Source organism: Episyrphus balteatus, chromosome 3, assembly GCF_945859705.1.
Source record: "Episyrphus balteatus chromosome 3, idEpiBalt1.1, whole genome shotgun sequence".
Taxonomy (NCBI): Eukaryota; Metazoa; Arthropoda; class Insecta; order Diptera; family Syrphidae; genus Episyrphus; species Episyrphus balteatus.
Genome location: NC_079136.1, coordinates 66,551,315 through 66,576,564, shown reverse-complemented (window position 1 = coordinate 66,576,564; position 25,250 = coordinate 66,551,315). Strand labels below are relative to the sequence as shown.

The window sequence follows — 25,250 nt, the reverse complement described above, 5'->3', positions numbered from 1 at the left end:
TTTTATACAATTTTGTGTTATTCAACTTAATTCTAAAAAAAAATTCTTATTTATCTAGTGACTTAAAAATTAAAACAAAATTATTTAATATTAGCATTTTAATACGATATACTTCTTTTTTATATCATTCTTTTTCATCTTCAGCTGAAATTAATTAAATTAAAATTTAGAATCACGAATAGATTTTTTTAAAGATTTGTTTTTTTTTCACAATATTTTACAAAAAGAATATTAACAGCACTTAAATGATAATAATAAAGAAAACATTTAAATCAGAGAGTCACGATCCAAAGGATCCTGGATAATACATCAAAATTGTTGTTAGTAGGAATTTTGTTTTGTTTGTTCTCTTAAAAATTTACACTCTCACTCTCTCAGAGTTCCTTGAAGGTCTATATAAGATAAATAATAAATAAAATTTTAAAAAGTAATTTTCATTCAATTCAAAATACTTGGACATATGCATGCAAATAGTACGAAAATATTTTCTTAAAATTTTAATTTTTTTTTTTGTTTATTTTCCTTTGTTTCTTTGAAACAGAATTTTTTTCAAGACTCACTTCAGTATTTCTTTCTCTCTTTTTGTATGTCACTCTCACTCTCTCTCTCAGTTCGAACACATATGATTTCTTTGAAATGGGTTTTTTTTTCTATTTTTTTGAAAAAAAATTTCTTCAAATCAAATTTAAAAGTTATTAGGAGGTCCTCTGGATCGATGTCCATAAACACCGGAATGTCTAGAGCCAGGACGTGAATGAACAATTGCATAATGATCGGTATCAATTGGTAATGACCTTCAAGAACAGTTTTTTAAGATTTATATTATTGCATATCTTTAGGAGTAATTGAATTTTTTAAAATAATTAATAGTAAAAAAAGTAGTAGTTGTACAATGTATCAAAAAATCATTGATTTAAAATAAAAAAAAATATAGTAAATATCATAATTTTGTTAGAATATTTCAAAAATGTTTTTTTTTTTAAATTAAATATGAGTAAAATTAACTGTGTCTTTTTTTGGCAGGCTGCTACTGTACAGATCTTTATAAAAAAAATAGAAGCAATATATTTAAAAAAAAAATCAAAAAACAAAAATGTTATGTGGAGTGTTTTGTTGAGGAGAAGTAGAATGGAAGTAGTACATGCTTAGTATCTATCAGACCTATTCGATTGAATCGTTGAGCCACCACTCGCATATCCTTTATTATGACCTTCACGTCCATGTAGGGAATATCTTGAACCATATTGGCTTCCATGCCAACTTCTATATGGGTCGTATTCTTCAATGATTGATGCATCTTTTTCAATTATCTGAAATTAAAAAAATTTGTAAAATTGGTAAAATTTCACAAAAAAAAAAAAAACAAAAGTTGAGTAACTAAAGCTCAAAAAATGGCAATATTAGGTAACCCGGCCGAAAAGCTCCGATTTTGATGATCTTTTTTTTTTCAAACGTCAGTAATTAAAAGTTCTTTAACCTCTATAGGTTCAAAATTGCCAATATTGCCGTATTGATTTTTTAAAATTAAATTGAAAAATTTTGTGAAAGAAAAAAAAAATGTTTTCAAAACTTTTGCTTAATAAATTCATAAATTAATTGATGCCAGAAGATTTTCTAGGAAATTAAAGGAAACAAAAATTTTCCATGGTTTAAGCGATAGATGTAATTTTCTCACAAATTGACTTCAAACACAAATAGAAACAAAACGGCAACACCTACAATATTTAAATATACATTTTTCAAAAGCTAGAAGTTTATTCCTACATACTTGTAAAATTAAGTTAATTTAGGGCCATTTTTTTCACTCGGAGTTGAACATAACTTGAGAGTTTTTAATATAAATATAATATAAAAATTCTCAAGTTATGTTCAACTCCGAGTGAAAAAAATGGACCTTAATGTTTTTGAAAAACTGCTCCTTAAACTCAGGGAATTTTGAAAAAAAAAAAATTATTGAACAAATTTTAACATGTCGTTTTTAAAACTTTTTCATAATAAAATATACATTTATTTTTCAAGATTTTTTGGCCATATTAAATATTATTCAAAATTATAAAAGGAAATGTAAAAATTTATTACAGTTTATGAACAAAATTAGAAAGTATTTCATTTTTGAAGAACTTTTTTTAACAGAAGTTTTTGAAAAAAAATTTAACTTATTTTTTTTTTTAAAGTTCAACATTTGAATATAAGGTCCTTATTGTTGAAAGTTAAATAGCTAAAGTTTGAAGGTCAAAGTCGTATTTCAAAGTCAATTATTTCAATACAAAAATTTAGTTTTTTTTATCAAAAAAATTCAATGAAATTCAAGTAATTTTATATATTTTTTTTTCTTCAAAACTGTGTAATATTATTACCTTTTCACCTTCCGAATTCAACTGATATTATTAAGGTTCAAAAAAATTTAAAAAATAAGTTCATATTTTATTACGAAAAAGTTTTAAAAAATGTCATTTAAATTTAGTTTTCAACATTTTTTTTTTTCAAAATTCTGAGGACCTTTTTTTTCAAAAACTCTTAATTAAAATTAGTGGATTTAAATTTTAAAGACAGGAATGAGCTTATTAAAAATGTGTTTTTAAATATTGTAGGTGTTGCCGTTGTCTTCAAATATCTCTTTTTGTGTTTAAAATCAGTTTGTGAGAAAATTGCATTTATCGCTTAAGCGATTGTCCTTTACTACCATATCAAGGGGCACGATAGTGCCCAGCCAAGTTCTCTAGCAACTCTGGCACTACACCCTTATTTACAGGAAACAACTCAGGCCATTTTCGACCCCCCTCTAACTTCCACACCAAAGATGTCAGAAGTTTCAAACTCACTACATTTGTTAAGCTCGCCGAACCCAAATTCCTCACAAAATTTCAGCTTCTTACGATGAGTAGTTTCTGAGATAAAGGACTTCAAAAATCGCGAAAACCGTAACTGACTCACTGACTCACTGACAGATTATCAAAATTATGGAGAACTTCCCGCTATCGTAGAAACTTGAAATTTTACATGGTGATAGGACTTGAGGTGTATACAAAGGAAAAAATCGAAAATTTGAGATTTTCAATTCAGGGGGCGTGGTAACCGCCCATTTTCGCCGAATTTTCATCAATTATTATAGAGCACTTCTGACTATCGTAGAATTTTGAAATTTGGTAGAGTGGTAGAGTTGGTAGGTTTTACAAAGAAAAAAATTTAAAATTTGATAATTTCAGCCAGGGGGCGTGGTAACCGCCCATTTTCGCTTAATTTACATAAAATATTTTAGAGCACTTCTGATTATCGTAGAATCTTGAATTTTCGTAGAATGGTAGAGCTAATAAGTTATATAAAGAAAAAAATTTAAAATTTGAGAATTTTGGATAGGGGGCGTGGCAACCGCCCATTTCTGCTGAATTTTCATCAAATATTATAGAGCACTTCTGGTTATCGTAGAATCTTGAAATTTGATAGAATAGTAGATCTGGTAGTTTATAAAAAGGAAAAAATTTGAAATCTGAGAATTTTAGCCAGGGGGCGTGGCAACCGCCTCTTTCCGCTCAATTTTCATCAAGTATTATAGAGCACTTCTAACTATCGTAGAATCTTGAAATTTGGTAGAATGTTAGACCTGGTAGTTCATACAAAAGAAAAAATTTTAAATTTGAGAATTATAGACAAGGGGCGTGGTAACCGCCCATTTTCTCTGAATTTTCTTCAATTATAGAGATTTTAAGTTCTACAGCAAAACCTTGCAAAAAGTAGTGAAATCACAACAAAAACATTACTGTTAAAAAAAGAGCCAAGTTCTCCTATGTTGAAATTATGCTGGCACAAAAAGTACTGAAATGTAAAAGTGTACCAAGTTCTAAAGCTTGGCTTTAATTTTTTATAAATAGAATTTTGAATTCTATTTATACAAATTTAAAGCCAAGCTTTAGAACTTGGTACACTTTTACATTTCAGTACTTTTTGTGCCAGCATAATTTCAACATAGGAGAACTTGGCTCTTTTTTTAACAGTAATGTTTTTGTTGTGATATTTGTTTTCCTTAAATTACGTAGAGAATCTTTTGTTTTTATTTAATTTATGAAATGTATGCAAAAAAAAAATGGTTTCGTTAAAAAAAATTTATTTTAAAAAAGATCATCAAAATCGGAGCTGTTGGATTCCCTAATAATTTGCTTTATATGTTACTCCACTATAAAATCTTACCTCAGTTCGTGCACAACTGAAACTCATTGCAGTGCAAAGGAATATGTTCATAAGTAACATAATCAGGAATAACACTCCAAGTGTAATTGTTAGCCATAATAACCATGATGGTCGAATACCATCTTCACATAGAGGTGATGATACTAAAAAAAAATTGTAAATAGATTTCTAGATTTTTTCTAAAGGAAATATAATTTTTATCCTACACCGAGCCTCTGCTGGATCAAGAACAAATACAGTTGTTGCACCAAGAAGACTTCCTTCGTCTGTGTCATTCAAAGTACGACCACCTTTAACATTTGATGATGCCCAACTAATTCCAGCAATCGAAGTTGGATCGTCGCATTGAATATCGTCGACACATTTGTTTGAACATTGATGGACATCACATTGGATATGAACTTCAGAGCCTGTGATCATAAAAAAGTTATGGATTAATATAAAAAAATGTTGATATTTTGAATCAAAAACAAACCTTCTGGAAATCTGAACATAGATTTGAGGGTAGCACTTGCTGATGTTCCATCGGAATTTGGTGAGAATGTAGTTATCACATCTGGGTTGAAGGGACAACTGCAAAATGGACATATGTGCTCATTTGACCTTATTTTATTCGTTCTTTAAAATGATCTTACCCTTTATCATCGATTAATAGAAAACTCTCGTTCTTTTTATCGAAAGCAAAACAATTTGATACCCTTATACCGTTGGTTGCTATAAGTTTGAAAAAAAAAAAAAAAATAGTTAATAGTCTTATCTATACTCTCTAATATTTGAATAAATTTGGAATTACCATTTGGTTTCGTTAACTCGGCTCGAATTGTATATTTACGACCGTAAACTGTTTCCCGAACTCGTCGATCCTTTTCGAAAAATTTCAAAATTACATGAGCATTGTCGTCTCTGTAAAAAATTAATAGAAACATTGTTACCAAAAAAAAACAATAATTTCATTGCAAAGATACAAGATACAAAAAACACTCCTTTTTCATACCAAATCATGCACTTTATACCATAAGCCAAGATTTTTTTATTTTGAGGAAATATATAAAAAAATAGTTATAGCCTTATTTGTGGCTGTCGGATTGTCATTGAAATATTAAATTCAGTGGGTCACTATGGTGCATGTGTAACTTTTTTTTTGCCAATTTTTTTTCTGGGATTTTTTTTTGAAATATTTTTTGACCATAAAACATTATGTAGGTAGTGGTCAGTCGAAATTTTAAGTAAAAAGTGTTTACCTTTGTTGATTTTTCAACTCAGTTTATATGCATAGCATATCAGCGCATGTAATAGAATGCTAAGGTGTCTAAATTCCATTGTTTCAGTTTTCAAGAGATCACGAACAGCAATTTTTGATTGTGATTTTACATTTTAAAAATAAATTATATTCGGTTTTTACCAAAAAGATTTTTATAGTATCCATAAAAGAATGAATTTAATTCAATTTCATCATTAAAAAAAAACATTTAAAAGAAAGTAGAAAAGAAATTAAAGTCAAGTACTTGCCATAAAACTTTAATGAAATAATTTTTTTTTCTCAAAAATGGCTGTAATGATTTTGTTTTTTCTTTTTCAAAAATTGCTCTAAGGATTTCGCTTAAACCTTTTGAGTGCTGTGTGGCTATAAACGTCGTACTTTTGAAATAAATACAAATATTATTTAAACCGTAATGAATGGTTCCGTTTTCTTCATTTCTGACTCTATTTTAATTATTCAAACAATTTCAACGAAAGCTTTTTAGCAGGTAATTTTAAAATTAAAATAAATACAATTTTCGAAAAACGCCTTTTTAGATTTAAAAAAAAATTTCAATACCTATATATTTTTTTTTTTTTTTTAAATTTGTTTTTTTGAAAACGGGTCGATGAATTTTTTTCAAACTTTGTTTGATGATGAATACACTGGTTAACAAAATTAAACATTTTTTTGTTGCCGAAACAAAAATATACTTTTCTGAATGTTTTCGGTGTGCTGAACTCGAATCCGAAGTCAAAATTTTTGAAATATTACCGTTAGAAAATGCAATACTTCGGACCATATTCTTTTATATATGGAAAATTGTTTGAGCATATTTAGTATTTTCTTTCCAATATCTTTTTTACTGCCTGAAACATAAATTTAAAATTTTTTTAAAAATTCTTTATGTACAAAATTATATGTCTTTAATACTGTGCTGCAAAATTCTGGTAGGTCAAGGCACTGCATTAAAATTCTGTTTTCAAAATTTTGTAAATTAAAACACATAATGTATGTATGTATATATTAGGGTGTCCGTTATTTCCCAAAGTGATGTTTTCGGGGGAGACACCCCCTAGATCGAAAGCTTAGGGCCTAAATAAGGGGAATTTAGCAAAAAAAAATGTTTGGAGGTCATTAACCCGTGCCTCTAGGCACTGGTTGGAAAACAGTTACTTTAAAAGATCACATTCAAAATTTCCCGTTAAAAATTTTTTTTATATTTTATTTCGGTTTTTGAAATTATTAGCTATTTTCGTAGTTTTTGCTTTCACCTATCACACAATTTTAAATGCAGTTTTATTGGTTTTTAATTCTTTTCAAATATTGCATTAAAAAATTTGTGAATAAATCAAAAATTTCAATTTTTTGAAAATTTTTTTGGAAATTTTTGCCGTTTTTATACGTTTAAATTTATTTTTCTCGAACTACAAAAGATATGTTTACAATATTTTTATTGAATTTTGTTTAAAAATTATTCACCTAAAAAATTACATCAAAAAAGTTGCAAACAAGAAAGGGTAAAGTATTTAATAATATTTTTTTATTATAAAAACGGCAAAAATTTCCAAAAAAATTTTCAAAAAATTGAAATTTTTGATTTATTCACAAATTTTGTAATGCAATATTTAAAAAGAATTAAAAACCAATAATAATTAAAAAACAATAAAACTTATTTAGGCCCTAGGCTTTCGATCTAGGGGGTGTCTCCCCGGAAAACATCACTATGGGAAATAACTGACACCCTAGTATATATGTACCAGGTTTCTTGTTTAGGAGCCAGATAAGCTCTTGGGGCATTAAACCAAGCAAAAGTTTTTTCTTGTTGAATGTAAGTTTGATTTTGAAACTACAAAGTCAATTGGATTTTGCCCTAGTGCTTCTATTGTAGCTATAATTATGCGAGAAGCATTTCTATCAGATGCCTTACATCGATCCAATAACATAGAAAGTTTCATTGTTAATAGCTCTTTCACCCCACGACTATACCTCATACTTTTGCTACCCGAGGGCCCAGAGATAGAGAAACATCCATTCTATCCCAATCCGCAGAATAAAACAGTTAAAAAAAAGTTTAATTTTAAATCGAGTTTGCACTTCAGCTCTTTTTGCGGTAAGTACTGAAAATTTAAATTGATGACAATATTTTTCTTTTTTAGTAAAACTAAACAAATTTAGCATCTGAATTATGTGTAACAACACTACCTTTAATTTAATATATAAAAAGTGAAAATAACCCGATCTGTTTGGGAGCTAGAGCTAATTTTCTTCGAAAAACAGTGAAAAAACAGAGATTTTTGATACTTTGAGCGAGTGTCGGCACCATTTAGAGTTATCCAATCGAGCTGAAATTTTGGCTATCTAAAAATCTGCAAAGGCGGAACATTTTATGGGGTTCCCCCGAAAAAAATTCGACAAAAAATTTTTTCTATGGGAGTTGCGGTCACTCTAATGTACCTACTATAAAGAGTCTGAAAAATCGCTTTGATTATGGAAAAAAGTGCGCACTAAAATGCGACCTGCTCCCTTAAATATTTAAGTTTCCTTTCAGCAAATGGCCCTTAACTACCTTCCTATTGTTAAATTGATATCAACTACCTTCCTATTGTTAAATTGATATCAAGATTTTAAGATTCCACCCCCTCACAAGGAAATTTAGATATACAAAAGAATAATAAAATAACTTACTTTGGAAATCCAGTTTTGCCACAGGTTATCACATAAAACTTATCATCAGCCAATTCCAGTGTCTTGTGAACTCTGACAGCAAGTTGGATTGATCTTTCTTCAGTTTTCTGTGAAAAGTAAAAAAAAACCAAAAGTGTTATTTATACGTAGTTCAACCATTAACTGAAATATTAATCAATTTTTAATAATCTTGTATTAAACCAAAATATTATATTTTAACCCATCTTTGCAAAGTATAATTAAAGCTAGTTTTTGGCTGGTTATTTTGTTGTGGCAGTTGAACATCAGTTTTTGGCATGAATTAGGAAGCAAATTATTTTGAATTTGAAGTGTGACGGTTGTGGGTGTATTCACTTCAATTATTTATTAATATTATTATTATTATTATTATTGTTTTGAGGCATAGTTATGGTTGAGTAGCATAGCCAGCGGGAATGTTTCAAGTAGTGACAAGCTAAAGTTGTTAATTTTGAAGCGAAATAATATCCGCATTGTTAAAAGTTAATAAAAAAAACTATATTTAATGATTTTACCTTGAAGATTTGTTTTGTTTTTTTTAATTTTTAGCGGTGACCCCTTAATGTTGCGTTTAAAAAATAAAAAAAAAAGATACCGTGTGAAGAGTCGTTAAAGAGGACATACGTTTTTTCTTTTAGGTCAAGTTTCAAACATTCGTTTTATAGGCTCATTATAACTCATAAACGGTTAATATAAAAATGTTAACGACACAAAAAAAGATATATCTAGCTTTCTAGTATTTTTTGAATATGTTTCTGAGATGGAGTGGCATGGTACAATGCTTTTTTGACAAAACAAATTAAGGTACTTAAATTTTTTTTAACATATAAACTGTTTACATCCTGTAAATTTATAATCTTAAATCTTAGATATGAAAAATATTAATGTTTAAACCAGAGAATAGAAATAACAGTCAACCTTTATTTTCAATTGGTTTCTCTCTGAGAGGGGTTTCGGTTAAGGTTTGAGATTTATTTTGAAAAATAAAAAGTAAAGGTTATCGGTTGAGATTTATTTTTTAATTTTTAAAATACCTCTCAATGGTTGAGATTTTTGCAAAAAAAAAAATAAATAGAAAAGGTCAACCTTTAACCGTTTTCGCTGAAAATAAATCAAAAATGGTTAATTCATAGGAAAATGTTGAATATGTCAAAAATGTCTTTATTTTGCAAAAATAAATATGAAAAGGATGTTTTTTCTTAGTTTATCTATTAAGTTCAACTAAGAATAGACTCTCAAAGTTTTTTCTCTCAGCGACAAATCTCACTGTTTGACCGAAACATAAAAAAATACATAATAAAGGTTTCTCTCAGACTTTGACCGAAATTTTTCTTTTTTTAAATAGAGGTTATTTTATGAACTTTATTGAAAATGGCAACAAATAAGATTTATTAAAGAAGATTTCAAAAGGTTGAGATTTATTTCTGATCTCAGGTTTAAACATGTATTTTTAGAAGATATTTACATTAGAGCATAGAGCACATAGGTCTTTTTCATAAATTAAATTTCGGTATACATATATGGTTCAAAATTACATAAAGGGAATTCCAGAGTCCAGCGGCATAATAATTTCAATGGAAAAAAAAACATTATCGGGCATTAAATTAATAAATTAGAACTATGTCCAAAAAATTCCATAGGTCTTATGTGCCGAGAATTTTTATTAAGAAAATTGCTGGATTTGCCCAATTATTTTTCTTTTTCATCTTAACATATTTATGTATGCATTGAAGATATTTAAGTTTCTTTTCTATGTTCAAAAAGTGTTAATAAATCGGTAAATGTTAAGTGATCCTCTTTTCTTGTCTTTAAAATTTAAATCAGGGATGTAAAAAATATTTTTTTGTAATTTATTTTCCATTACAAATTAAAAAAGAAAATATTTATTGCAACGAAAAAAATTTACATTAAAAAAAATGAGTATTGCAAATAAAAAATTGTATGCATAACAAAAAAACAATGCAAAAAATGTGTGCATTAAATATTTTTTTTTTAAATATTTGTCGAATTTCTTACAATTTTGGCTATTTGACCATACATTAGTTTACATTAGTTTTATTTTCAATGCAAATATTTTTTAGTTGCAATAAAATTTTTTTATTTGCAAAATATATTTTTTTAATGCAAATATTTTTTATTTGCAATAAAATATTTTTTTTCAATGCAAATATTTTTCATTTGAAAAAATTTTTTTTTTCAAATTTTTTTGTTTGCAGCAAATATTTTTTTTTTAATTTGTAATGGGAAACAAATAATGCATATCCTACTTTATTTCTTACAAATGAAATGGAATTCATTTAAAATCTATATGTGAAACTCTCTCATTGGACGTATTCGAAACAGATATATTTTGTTTCGTCTTAAAATTAAATCTATTAAAAGGTAGATTTTGATTAAAGGGTAATCGGCATTTTGGGCGTTAGGCGGCCATTAATGAAAATAATGAATTGAAAGAACTATATCATTTTTTCTAAATCTGATAACCTCAATCTTGAATATGCGACCAATAGAACTCAAAATATTAGCTTTTTAAGCCAATAAATTCGAGATTTTCTTTTATTTGAGAGTTTTCAAACGATTTAAACTAACAAAAAATTGAAGAAAACACTACTTACAAAACAGGCTGAAAATTGTTGTTTTATATAGCCAATATTTTGGGTTCTATTGGTCGGATATCCAAGATAAAGATTTTCAAACTTAGGGAAAATGGAATAGCATGCACTGAAAATAGACGTTAATGTTATAACATAACAATCTACATAAAGTGTTAAATGAAAAAATGCATTTTATCCGCTTCTGAAGCTTTTCAGAAGGCCAAAACTTCTGCTCAATGTATGTAAGACTTAATTGCATCAAAAAAATAACGAATTCATTCCTGGTCGTGAAACGTCCACATTCAACAAATTTGCCTATATTCTCCTTTTTTCTCATATTTACTGTTCTGATGATGTTCTGAGAACTGAGCTACTTCATTTTCATTATGGGGCATTTCGTTAACATCACTCATAATATAATAAACAACATTTTGTATCCATATTCGCGAAAAGGAATGTGTCACTATCCGATTTGCTGCATTCCTAAAAAAAAATCATAAAACCTCTTTTATGGAAAAAAAAGACTTCCGCATTTCTTCGTTTTGACCAAAACACAAAATTAACGATCCACATCAAATTATGTTTCATTTACAGTTAAACATAATATCTCTGAATATTGTAGGTATTTATTAATAAATGTTTATTATACTAAAAATATAGCAAAGTAGTATGTATTAGTAATGAAAAATTGTTAGCTTACATCTGCACTCACGTTGCTAACCAGAATGCCACAATAATCCGGCTGTCCCTGGTTTGCAAATAAATTCAAACTAAATCCAACTGTATCCGAGCCATTGCCCAGCACCATGCAACTTGGAATGCGAAAATCTCTGGCATGTACGGCTCCCGAGTATGGTCCATTAAAATGGACTTTGACGTTCATTGTTCCGGCTTTGCATGTTGCTGATACGCGTGGTGCAAATTCGGTTGATGATGCTTCCTGACATGTTACCTGTAAGACAAGTTTAAGAAAAAAGGAATGTTTAGTATAAATTTTATCAATTTTGAAATGTTTTTAACTTTAATTTAAAATATAGCACAAACTTAAAATAATATTTATTACCGCTTTTCATGTTTGCATAATTTGCAATAACACATACAAATGAACTTGCATTTATGCCTTTTTTTTGTCCAACTTCCACAGAGTTGACATCAGAGTCAAATGGATTAATAAAACATAATTAAGTTGGGTAGTTATTAGAGCGTGTTGCCTTGTTTATTTTGGAATTGCAACATTTATACAATTCCAGTTTTTTTTTTCAAATAATAAAGGCTTATTGTTTTGAGAACAATAACCTCAACTGTGTTTAATGTGTTCCATAAAAAAAAACACAAAGTTGTTTCGAATCTACGTTGGTGGTGTTTTGCCAGTCACATATTCAATTTATAGACCCTGTTTCTACTCTAAAAAAAAAGCTGCTATTTTTTTTTGTATTCAATGTTTAATGAACTACGATTCTATTGGCACTTTTCTATCTCCTTTTTGAATTGTATAAATGGCTTTTGATCTTTTTAGATTGAGTTTAATGCATTGATATATGGGTGTTTTATGTTTAAATAACACTCAAACCACCAATCGTTATGGAATAGGTCTTTCAATTATTGACTTAAGTGTTTCTTTGCACTTAAAGTAAATAGTGTATAGACGATACGATGTTTCTGGAAAGAGTGAATGAATTTCAAAGTAAACTTAAAGTCTAAGGATAGATCGTTGACTTTGTCTTTGTGTACAAATGGTAGGGTTGCCATATATCTCAAGCTAACAAAACAATGCTTCCTTGTTCCTTATCGGTTGTAGTATTGTAAATGGGTGTGCCTGGCAGTACTAATCTAGAGTCTTAGGAACACCTATAAAAATTCAGGCGAGCTATTTTTGTACTTTTAATTTCTTTACTACATATTTTTATTAAACAAAGTTCTCAAAAGCACTTTCGATAAGTTTTACCACCATTCTCCAATTTTTATTTTTTTATTTTGATAAAAAATGTGTTTAATTAAAATGAATAGGTATTCTGCATAAAATGTTCTCTTTAGATTCTTGAGTGATATGGTTGACAACCATACTTTTTTTTAAATATATTTAACTTTCTTTTAAGAAATAAAATTTACTTAACCCTAGTTTACAAATTGGGGTTCGTGCGAACCCCAACGCATGTTTAAATGGTTATAACTTTTTTCTAAATCGTTTTTTCGACTTGGGATGAAAACTCAGTGAACGAAATTCATTTTTGTTTACGTTTTTTGTCTTTTTTCCATAAAAGCGGTTTTATATTATTTTTTGGAATTTTTTTCTGAAAAAAAAGTCACAAACCAAACTTGGGGTTCGTGCGAACCCCAACGCATGCTTAACTTTTTTCTAAATCGTTTTTTCGACCTGGGATGAAAACTCAGTGAACGAAATTCATTTTTGTTTACGTTTTTTGTCTTTTTTCCATAAAAGCGGTTTTATATAATTTTCTGGAATTTTTTTCTGAAAAAAAGTCACAAACCAAACTTGGGGTTCATGCGAACCCCAAGACTTTAAATGGACTATTTTCAACAATTTTTATTAGGTATATTTTGGTAAAAATATACCTGTTATATATACGTGTTGTCATAAAAAGACACCGCAACTGTCACCTTAATCAATAACAGAAAGAGACAATGCATCAAATTGTTGATAATGAACAATTAGAGGTGCATAAAAGCTTTGGGGTTCGCGCGAACCCCCAAATTTGGTTATTGCATTATTTTGCGTGCGGTAAACTAGGGTTAAAGGAGACTATTTTTTTACATGTGAGATTTATTAAAAAGTTGATATATTTTAGGCTTATTCATGTTTATGTTTTTTTGTTAAAAAAAATAATTTCTATTTTATAGCTATTGACGATAGGCCTTATTTTTGAAATTTAATAAACCTGCTATAAATCTGCAAATTTGCAGATTATCTCACCAAAAGCTTTATCTCTTCGGTAAGATCAAACTACTCCTCATCACAGTAACACATCGGTTTTTGGTCTGGTCAAATTTACACACAGTTTTTGTTTGATTGCCAGTGTTATCAAAAGTAGGTACATCCAAAATTTTTTTCAACTTTTGTTGATTTGTAATTTTCATAATATTGACATGAAATATGGAAAATTTTTTGTCTTACAAGTTTTTTTTTTTTTTTATAAAACTAGCAAAAGCCGCAAGTGTTTGTTGCTTAGGACATTTTCAAAAAATCTTATAGACCGAGAGCTGAGAGCAGATTTTTTGCGTGAGAGGTAACCGTTTCATATTAATATTAGAGTAAGTCCCAGCCATGGTGATGACGAAAACGAACGTCTGCCAGCATGTGTCTGCGCCTTTGCTGAGAAAAAGTGCATCAAAAGTACATTTTTTCTGAAAATTGATTTAGGGAGGGTAACCACCTGGAAACAATTGGAACCTGACGCCCTCGTCGCCCTGATTACAAAAACACCCATGACAGACGTTTTAACTGCGCCCAAACACCCGACAGACGAGCCTGAAAACGCGTTTTTTTACGCGTTTTTAGGGATTGGGGTAACCACCTAAAAACAATTGGAACCTGACGCCCTCGTCGCCCTGATTACAAAAATACCCATGACAGACGTTTTAACCGCGCCCAAACACCCGACAGACGAGCCTGAAAACGCGTTTTTTTACGCGTTTTTAGGGATTGGGGTAACCACCTAAAAACAATTGGATTCTGTAGCCCTTGACTCCCTGATTGCAAAAATACCCATGACAGACGTTTTAACCGCGCCCAACACCCGACAGACGAACCCGAAAACGCGATCTTTTACGCGAACGCAAGGGCTTGGGGCAACCACTTGAAATTAGTCTCATTCTGTTGGTCTTGACTCTCTGATTACAAAAATACCCATGACAGACGTTTTAGCTGCGCCCAAACCCCCAACAGACGAGTTCTAAATCGCGATCTTTTTTCGCGAAATAAAAAACCAAGGACTTGAGGTCACCACTTGAAATTAGTCTCATCCTGTTGTCCTTGACTCCCTGTTTGCAAAAATACCCATGACAGACGTTTTACCTCCATCCAAACGCCCAACAGACGAGTCATAAATCGCGATCTTTTTCGCGAAATAAAAAAGCAAGGACTTGAGGTCACCACTTGAAATTAGTCTCATCCTGTTGTCCTTGACTCCCTGATTGCAAAAATACCCATGACATACGTTTTATCCGCGCCCAAACAACCGACAGACGAACCCAAAAACGCGATTAAATTTATTTGAAGATTTTTGTGAACAAACATTTTTTGTTCAAAAATTTTGCTTAAATTTCATACATTTACTAATGCCAAAAGATTGGCTAGGCAATTAAAGGAAAACAACTATTTGAGGCTATGAGAGCAATAGTGGCGTAACCGGTTTTTTTTTCAAAAATGAGTTTTTCATAAAAACTTGGTCTCTTAATATATCTACTTTATTACAAAAATAGATTTATGTAGCTAGATACACTCAGAACTAGATGGCACTCAAAAAAGTGTTGTTTTGAAAAACCCTGTATCTTAAATCACTCGTAGCTCAAAACTTCCTTTTTATGGCTTACGCCACTATTGTTCTCATAGCCTCATTTGAGAGTCATGGACAATATAGTTGTTTTCCTTTAATATGAGTGAAGGAGAATCTTCCATCTCTTAGGCGATAAATGCAATTTGTAGAAATGAGATTCTGGCTTTTTAAAAACGTGTATGCAAGTATTGTAGGTGCTGACCGTTGTGTTCAAAATATTTTGTGTTTGAAGTTAATTTTTGAGAAAGTTACATTTATCGCCTAAACGATGGAAGATTGTCCATGACTCTCAAATAGTTGTTTTCCTTTAATTGCCTAGCCAATCTTTTGGCATTAGTAAATGTATGAAATTTAAGCAAAATTTTTGAAAAAAAAATGTTTGTTCACAAAAATCTTCAATTAAATTTAATCGCGTTTTTGGGTTCGTCTGTCGGTTGTTTGGGCGCGGATAAAACGTCTGTCATGGGTATTTTTGCAATCAGGGAGTCAAGGACAACAGGATGAGACTAATTTCAAGTGGTGACCTCAAGTCCTTGCTTTTTTATTTCGCGAAAAAGATCGCGATTTATGACTCGTCTGTTGGGCGTTTGGATGGAGGTAAAACGTCTGTCATGTGTATTTTTGCAAACAGGGAGTCAAGGACAACAGGATGAGACTAATTTCAAGTGGTGACCTCAAGTCCTTGGTTTTTTATTTCGCGAAAAAAGATCGCGATTTAGAACTCGTCTGTTGGGGGTTTGGGCGCAGCTAAAACGTCTGTCATGGGTATTTTTGTAATCAGAGAGTCAAGACCAACAGAATGAGACTAATTTCAAGTGGTTGCCCCAAGCCCTTGCGTTCGCGTAAAAGATCGCGTTTTCGGGTTCGTCTGTCGGGTGTTGGGCGCGGTTAAAACGTCTGTCATGGGTATTTTTGCAATCAGGGAGTCAAGGGCTACAGAATCCAATTGTTTTTAGGTGGTTACCCCAATCCCTAAAAACGCGAAAAAACGCGTTTTCAGGCTCGTCTGTCGGGTGTTTGGGCGCGGTTAAAACGTCTGTCATGGGTATTTTTGTAATCAGGGCGACGAGGGCGTCAGGTTCCAATTGTTTTTAGGTGGTTACCCCAATCCCTAAAAACGCGTAAAAAAACGCGTTTTCAGGCTCGTCTGTCGGGTGTTTGGGCGCAGTTAAAACGTCTGTCATGGGTGTTTTTGTAATCAGGGCGACGAGGGCGTCAGGTTCCAATTGTTTCCAGGTGGTTACCCTCACTAAATCAATTTTCAGAAAAAATGTACTTTTGATGCACTTTTTCTCAGCAAAGGCGCAGACACATGCTGGCAGACGTTCGTTTTCGTCATCACCATGGCTGGGACTTATTCTAATATTAATATGAATCGGTTACCTCTCACGCAAAAAATCTGCTCCCGGCTCTTAGACTATTAAAAGAACAATTTAATACATATTTGGTTTAAGGTTACAAAATCATCTTTTTGAATGTTTTTTCCTTCCAAATGAAGTATTCTATTTAATTTCTTGTATGTCAAAGAGTTTTTAGAAAAAATATTTGAAAACTATTAAAGCCGTTTTTACCGACTTAAAAAAAGGAGGAGGTATTCAATTCGTCTTTTTTTTTATGCCTCATAGCTTTGGACTAAGTGAACCATTTTTAATAATTTTGTTTGTATTGGAAAGCTGGTGCCTGCAGTGTGGTCCCATTTTAATTTCGTCCAGTTATTGCTATAGAAACTATTAGAAAAACCATAAAACCCAGTTTTTATCCATGGAAGTCGGTGTTGTTTTTTGACAATATAATGATTTTCCTGTAGTTAAAAAAATGTGTCTTTTACCTTTTCTGATTGGAAATATAAGGCGTGTTTTTTCTATTACTCAGTAGCTAGCTATTCGCAAAACAATAATAAAAATTACACAAGTAAGTATTTGTTATTATTGTTTTTCGAATAAAATAAAACCATGAGTAGTTACTGAGTTGTAGAAAAAACACGCCTATAATTATCTTTTTTTCTCTCATACATTATTTTCTTACGGAAGTAATACTTTCAAAGCTTCTGCGCTGCAAAGTGTGTATTGTATAGTAATATTGAGAGTTACATTTTAAAAAATAGTGGATGTCCCATAAAAACCAAACATTACGCAAACCGAGATTTGTACTCAGAATAAACCCCTCTTCAATGCTGTATTCAAAGTTTGTTGACGTTACACTTTTCTTCAGAATCTTCCATATTTGGATTTGAGTTTAAATGAAGGTATAATATTTATGACATAAAATACAAATAATTATATCACTCTCATTGGCCATCCCCACCTCCCGAGCTCTGCTCATTTTGAATGCCATTCTTAATATTAAGATCCTTAAAAAAAAATTAAAAAAAAAAATGATTTTTCGTAAATAACAAATTTTTTTCATTCTGGAGAAATGCTGAAGTAAAAGTTATAGTTTTGATTTTAGAGAAATTCAATTTACTCTCTAGTAGTAGTATACAAAAAAGATCGAAAATTCAGAACCGAAAAGGTCAGAAAATTAACTAAAAATTTCACCCTTAACCTTCCAGGTCCAAAATCTCCTAAAAAAACCTTGTTGGAATTTTTGAACAGCAGTTAAAGAAAAAGAACATTGAATAGATGATGGTTTTTAAGTCGAAACTCTGGTTTTCATATACTCGTTACTATTTCTTTAAAAACAAAGGCGCAAAATTTCAAACGATTTAGTAAAATTCTAAAGCCATTTTATTAAAATTACTAACTTAAAAAGACTGATTTTTAACAGCGTGACTTACGAAAATAGTTTTAACATTTTACTAAATCGTGTAAAATTTTGCGCCAATTCCTGCAACAATTTCTTACATCGCAGTGATCGATGGTTATTTCTAGCTAATTTTTTAACTAATCCTTAAAAGTAAAATATTCATGTTCGATAGTATTTATTGATTTCACACTACGCTGCGTACGAGCTGCGTTCCTTTGGGAACATTTATCTACTGCTTAGTACTTAAAACTACTTTGAACTAATGGACAGACAGACAGAATTGCCGGACCCAATTTTTTTGGCATTCTCCATCATCGTAATATCATGTAAAATTATTATCTCCAGTCCGAGTCCTAAACTTGTACCTATATCGCAAGTATAATGGCGCGGAATCTTTGGTTCCATTATTAAATATTCAGTAGATTAAAAACTTTAATCCACCACTGTAGAAAAGCTACACATATCACAACATTACATACTCTACTGTTTGCCATCTGGCATACACGAACTGAGATCACACAAAGTTGGTACAGATCTTTAGCTATCTTTAACATGAAGGTATATAAACAACGTTTGGTAATTTATTACCAAGGTCGTCTTTGACAACGAGCTTCACTTATAATTATTCTTTCACTTCCTGTAAAGTATGAGTATAGCCTTACAATAAACTACTATATCAAGTTAGTAAACCAAGGCATATAAACAGTTAATGCTATCATGTGTCTTAGCAGTTTTAATTAATATTAAATACAAGATAGTCTTCATAAATGATGACGAGACGCATGAAAAATTACTAACCGTTTTTTTTTTCTTTTTGTAATAATGATTAATGCGTATTTAAATTTTTAGGTAAATATCTTTGAGAGAAATATAAAAATAAATTTTAGACTTTTAATGTGTTTAACTTTGAATTTTTGGGTCACTAGGTAGTAGATACATAGTTAAAAGTATATGAATATTATATGAATTAACCTTGGGAACAAAATTTTGCCTAGAGCTAAAATTTGAAAAAAGGCGTAATCATTTTCTACGTACATCGCTTTTATGTATAAATTTGTAATGAACAAATAATTTGTCAAATGCTAAATCATTTTTCAGAACGTAACGTGCCAGGGTCGATAATTTTTGAAAAAAAAAAAAAAAAAAAATAACAGTAGGTTGAAACCCATTGGAAAAGGAGGTAAATGTTATAAAAATGAAAGGAAAAATAATCTCAAAATTTGAAAAATTCAAAAAAACGAATTTTTGGGTTTTTATTTTGATCTTTTTCAAAAAAATTTTTTTTCTACGAAATTTGGTGAAAACTAACCTTATTATGCCCCAAATACACTGTTATTTATTTGATTTAAAATATTTATTTTTTGACCTTATTTTGACTCAGGGCCAATTTTTCAATAGTCAGTTAAACAGTCAGTTAGTACCTACTTATTCCCAAGATAGAGAAAAAATCAATTTTTCAACAGTCAGAATTAGCTTATTCCTAGAATAAAACATTTAATAGAGGAATAAAACTATCTGCTTCTTTCATAGACGAATACAAATTATTCTAAGGTTAATGTAAACAAAAATATTTAGTCGAGTCAAATTAGACATAAAATTTGTAAAATCTCGGAATCCAGGGAAAGTCGATGCATCTGAAAAACGAGTATAGGGCTGCATTATAAAAGGGTCAAATAAGAAAGTTAAAAAAAAAAATTTCACCGCTCTCGATTACAACAGTTTTTATGGACCGTTAACTGCTGTCATTCCGTATGCAAGCGTCAATCGGAATTGCTGTCTCATTTTAGATTTTGATCAAACTTTGTAGGGATGTTCTCTAGGACTGTAAGGAAGCAAATCCATGAAGATTAAATTTTAAGTTGCGTGGTTTCCCCGGTACCCGCATTCGAACTTTTTCAGAAGGTCATTTTTATGTTATTATAGCTTTGCGTCTACTAAAGATATATTTTTGTTTGAAACGCCATGTTAAAGCTTAAGAGTAGTAATTTTTGAATATATATTAAAAAATTACGTAATAATTATCCCTGAATTAAAAATAATTTTTGAAAAACTGGTAATTTTGCTGATTTTTCATGGTTTTTGACTGGCTCCAGAACCTTGGCTATTATATGTAGGAAGCTTATACTTACCAAATATTAAATATAGATACTTTTCAACAAAATAAATCTAAAATGAACACGATGGCTGTACTCCTTATGCAAAAATTTTAAGTTCAAAGTTTTGAGTTTTTTGAAAAAATATTTTTTTATACTATGATTTTTTACGATTTGACTAAAGATAGAAACATAAAACTAACAGTGTGTTAAGTTGAAACTTTTAACTTTAAGTCCTCTAAATAAAATTGTGTTATTTTCATATCTTCTTAGTGTACCGCTTGTTTGAAAATTCGCAAAAATGCTAAAAAGCCAAAAAAACCCTGCTTAAGGCTATGATTGCACTATGTTTGACATAAGATAGAAGCATAAAATTAATAGTATATTTAGTTCGTACTCTTAGCTTAACACACTGTAAGTTTCACATTTCTTCGTTTAGTCAAATCGTAGAAAATGACAGTATAAAAATTAGCTTTTTTAAAATACTCTATACTTTGAACTTCAAATTTTTACATAAGAAGTACAGCCATCGAGTTCATTTTAGATTTATTTTGTTGAAAAATATCTATATTTAATATTTGGTAAGTATAAGCTTCCTACATATAATAGCCAAGGTTCTGGAGCCAGTCAAAAACCATGAAAAATCAGCAAAATTACCAGTTTTTCAAAAATTATTTTTAATTCAGGGATAATTATTACGTAATTTTTTAATATATATTCAAAAATTACTACTCTTAAGCTTTAACATGGCGTTTCAAACAAAAGTATATCTTTAGTAGACGCAAAGCTATAATAACATAAAAATGACCTTCTGAAAAAGTTCGAATGCGGGTACCGGGGAAACCACGCAACTTAAAATTTAATCATCATGGATTTGCTTCCTTACAGTCCTAGAGAACATCCCTACAAAGTTTGATCAAAATCTAAAATGAGACAGCAATTCCGATTGACGCTTGCATACGGAATGACAGTTAACGGTCCATAAAAACTGTTGTAATCGAGAGCGGTGAAATTTTTTTTTTTAACTTTCTTATTTGACCCTTTTATAATGCAGCCCTATACTCGTTTTTCAGATGCATCGACTTTCCCTGGATTCCGAGGTATAAAGCTAATTTGACTCCACTAATTGTGTCAATTGTCAAAGCTGTTTTTGAAGAAAATATTGATAAAAAATACAGCGGAACACAAGAAAAAAAAAACAATTATGAATAAAAATTTTTTTTTTTTTTTTTTTTGTCCGTGGGTCGGTGTTGAAATCTTCAAAAGATTCTATGAGGCCCGGAAAACGCGTGCTCATAGATATGTGGGACTCTTAACCACTAAAACCACCTCCTCCTCCCGATTGCAACTAAGTTCAGATGGAACTTATCTAGCAATTTATCTTTCTCGAAGTTAAGTTACGTGTTGTAGGTAACTTTCCGATGAAAGTTCCTACTGATGATATTTAAAAATAAATAAATAACATTCGTTTTAAATTAAATCATTTAAGTAATGGTTTAAATTTTGTTATCAAAAAAATACTTTAAAGGAAGTTAAACAAATAAAATCTCTAAAACATTTAAATTTATATTAATCAATGCCGATATTTTGAAATAAAGGAATTAAATTGAAAAATTTCACTGTACCAAATCGGAAGGTTTAGTCCTTCGCAAACGTCGTACTAAGTTTGTCTCGTCGAGTATTTCTAGTATTGTTCTATTAGTATGTTCGACTAACCGTTTTCGATGTTTTTGGGCAAACGTTTTTATTTCTTCGCGAACCGTGGGGATTCCAAGATCCCTGTGAAGATCTTCGTTTCTTATATACCACGGCGCATTTACAATTGATCTTAATAATTTATTTTCAAAGGTTTGTAATCTATTTAAATTTGTATCGCGGGTACAACCCCAGAGTTGAATACCATATGTCCAGACAGGCTTAAGTACTTGCTTGTAAACTAATAATTTGTTTTCAATACTAAGTCTAGAATGTTGTCCGAGCAACCAGTACATTTCTCTTAACTTAATATTTAATTGATCACATTTATTTTTAACATGCGGTTTCCATTTTAATTTCGCGTCGAGAGTCATCCCGAGATATTTTGCCTCATTTGCAAATGGGACTTGAGTAGTATTAATAAAAACAGGTAGTCTATTTATTTTCTTATATGTAAAGTCCACGTGGACTGACTTAAATTCGTTAAGCGCTATTCGCCATGTTTGTGTCCATTCATTGACATTGTTAAGAGCATTTTGCAATTTACTTGTCGATTCGTTAATTGTTTTGCCTACTGCAAGTATTGCGGTGTCGTCAGCAAAAGTAGCTACAATTGTGTTTTCTGTTTGAGGTATATCGCGTGTGAATAGAAGGTACAGAATGGGACCTAAAACACTACCTTGTGGTACCCCAGCCACTATTTCCCTAAAGTCTGAGTAATCATTTCCGTGCCTAACGCGAAAAATTCTGTTCTCTAGATATTCTCTAAGAATGATAAAGAGTCCTTCAGGTAGGACTTGTCTTAACTTGAATTTGAGACCCTCGTGCCATACTTTATCAAAAGCTTGAGACACATCTAAAAAGACCGCTGAACAAATTTTTTTTTCTTCAAGAGCTTTCTCAATGACATCGGTGATTCTATGTACTTGATCAATCGTCGAGTGCTTGCTTCTAAAACCGAACTGGTGTTCAGGTATAAGACCTTTTTCTTCTATTATTGGCTGGAGGCGCTGTAAAAATATTCTCTCAAAAACCTTTGATACTACTGGAAGCAGTGAAATGGGTCTGTATGATGTCTTTTCATGTGATGGTTTGCCAGGTTTCAAGACCATTATTACTTCTGCGACTTTCCATTGGTTTGGAATATATTCTAACCTAAGAGTGGCATTCATTATGTATAGGAGGTTTATTAAACCTTTCCGTGGGAGCATTTTAAGAATTTCCGCAGTAATTAAGTCGTATCCTGGAGCTTTTTTTGACTTTAGCTTCTTAATTTCTTTGTTTAATTCGGCAAGCGTAACATTTCTTGTGATGAAGCTTTCACTTGACGTTATATTCATATTTATACTATCATTCAATGCTTGCCCATTGAATGGTTTGAATGTTTCCTCTAGGTAATCAGCGAAAACGTTTGCTTTCTCTTTGTCGCTTCTTGCCCATTCATTTTGGTCTTTCATAATCGGAGGTGCTGGAATCTTAGGTTTTTTCGTGGCTTTTATAGCTTTCCATAGAGAGTAGTTAGATTCTTTACCTGCCGTCAAATTTTCAAGGTAATTTTTAGCTTCGCGGTTCTTGAAATCTGATATCATCTTTTTAAGTAAATTACTTAAGTGATTTAAATTAGATTTGTGTTGAGGAGCACGAGTTTGTTGCCATTTTTTGCGCGCTTTTCGCTTTTCTTTAAGAACGTCTTTTATCTCTTGGGGATATTTAGCATCTTTGTACCCTGCAATTTCTCTTTGGCAAGGGGTATTGTTCCATGCGGCTTTTTGGATAATATTCACAAAATTATCTACCGCTGCTTCAAGCTCAAGAGGTGTTTGTAGTGATACCCTTAATTCAACATTATCCTCAATATCTTTCTTAAAGCCTTCCCAGTTAGTTTTACCGTTTGTTAGCCTAGGTGGTATTTCAATTTTAACAAGACTTTCGCTCATTGTGAGAATAACGGGAGAGTGGTCAGAGAAAAGATCAAAGCATTCCGTTACTTTAATTCGATTTGACGGTATTCCCCTGACTATAAAGAAATCAATCAGGTCAGGTATTTTGGAGGAATCTGCCGGTAAATAAGTTGGTTTTCCAGTAGAATGAAAGTCACAATTATTCTCCATACCGGCTTCGTATAATGCTCGGCCCTTTTGAGATATGCATCTAGAGCCCCAAAACGTGTGTTTAGCGTTAAAATCGCCACCAATGATTAACGTTGGTCTAAGTGATTTTAGTAAGTTTGAAAATTCATTTCTATCGATTTTGTACCGCGGAGGGCAGTATATTGATGATATATTCAATGCATCATGTTTAGTTTTAACCTGCACACTTATAAGCTGCATCGATTCAAGTTCAAGCTTTAAGCCAATCGAGTGTTTGATACATTCTTTTATATATAATGATGCTCCGCCCCTTGCTTTGTTCGACGGATGAATTGCGTGGTAATCTAAAAAACCGTTTATATTGAAATTTGATTCTCTTTTAACATGGGTTTCTGATATCAAACAAATGTCAATATCTTGTTCCCGTATAACCATTTCTAGTTCTCCAAGTCTCTGCCATAATCCATTGGCATTCCACGTAATAATTTTAAGGTTTTCCATCATGTTTTCTTGTATACCGTTGGGGTCGAATAAATTCTTCAATTTTAGCTAGCCTATCACATATTTTATTATTAAGTTTGACCTGATCCTCAAATTTTGACAAGATTAAAGCCAAACATTGAGAAAATGCGTCAGGTTCAGGATGATTTATTACGGGTGTAGCTGCCGCTTTGGCGTATGAGTTTGCACTACTTTTTTCTGGAGACGTCTTTGATGTTGATGGCGTTTGATTTTCTTTGCCGGTATTGGGTCTTACTGTATTTGCCCTTTTAGGTGTCTTAGAAATTGGGTTTTCTGTTTGCTTCAATGGTTTTCTTTGTGTGTGAGTTTTTTCTCGGCGTTTTTGTAGCTCTTTGGCTACTTCACAGCCTCTATAGCTTGCCGGGTGACTTCCATTGCAATTAATGCACTTCGCTGGAGTTTTGCTATTTCCGGTACAGTCTGCAGTTAAATGCTTTCCCGCGCATTTCACACACCTAGGTTCTTTTTTGCAATAGGTTTGCGTGTGGTTGAAGCCTTGACAGCGTTTACACTGAGGTACTTGCTTTGTACGGTTTCTTAGAGGTTCGATCTTTACAACGAGGTTAAGTATTGTTTTAATTTTGTAGATTTCCTCTAGTTTTTCTGTTTTATCAAACGTGAGTATGAATAGTGGGAGGCCACGTTGTACCACGACTGTTTCTTTATCTTTTTGTTGTTTTTCCTTCTTGACGATGTTTTCAGCATTTAAAATCTTGTAATTTTGTTCTTTAAGATCACTGATGACATCATTTTTTTGGCATGAGGAGTGTAAGCCCCTCGCCACGACGCGTAGAGGTCTTTCCGATTTGTTTTCGTATGTGTACCACTCTACTTGTTCTTCGTTTAGTCTTCGCGAAAGGAGACGA

General features: G+C 31.2%; 1 protein-coding gene across 4 annotated transcripts in view; it reads right to left on the bottom strand.

Annotated features, from left to right (window-relative positions):
* Nucleotides 1-331: 331 nt before the first annotated feature.
* The window catches only part of LOC129916923 (uncharacterized), a 59,300-nt gene continuing 34,381 nt past the window's right edge, over nt 332-25,250 (bottom strand). For 3 of the 4 annotated variants that reach the window (XM_055997136.1, XM_055997138.1, XM_055997135.1), the window contains 9 exons: nt 11,426-11,677; nt 8,114-8,220; nt 4,979-5,088; nt 4,821-4,899; nt 4,661-4,758; nt 4,392-4,595; nt 4,186-4,328; nt 1,162-1,310; nt 332-794 (listed from right to left, as the gene is read on the bottom strand). In XM_055997136.1, the coding sequence (XP_055853111.1) occupies nt 686-794; nt 1,162-1,310; nt 4,186-4,328; nt 4,392-4,595; nt 4,661-4,758; nt 4,821-4,899; nt 4,979-5,088; nt 8,114-8,220; nt 11,426-11,677 (1,251 nt within the window). In that variant the 3' untranslated portion in view covers nt 332-685. The remainder of the gene's footprint in view (nt 795-1,161; nt 1,311-4,185; nt 4,329-4,391; nt 4,596-4,660; nt 4,759-4,820; nt 4,900-4,978; nt 5,089-8,113; nt 8,221-11,425; nt 11,678-25,250) is intronic. The other variant, XM_055997137.1, reaches the window with a different exon arrangement.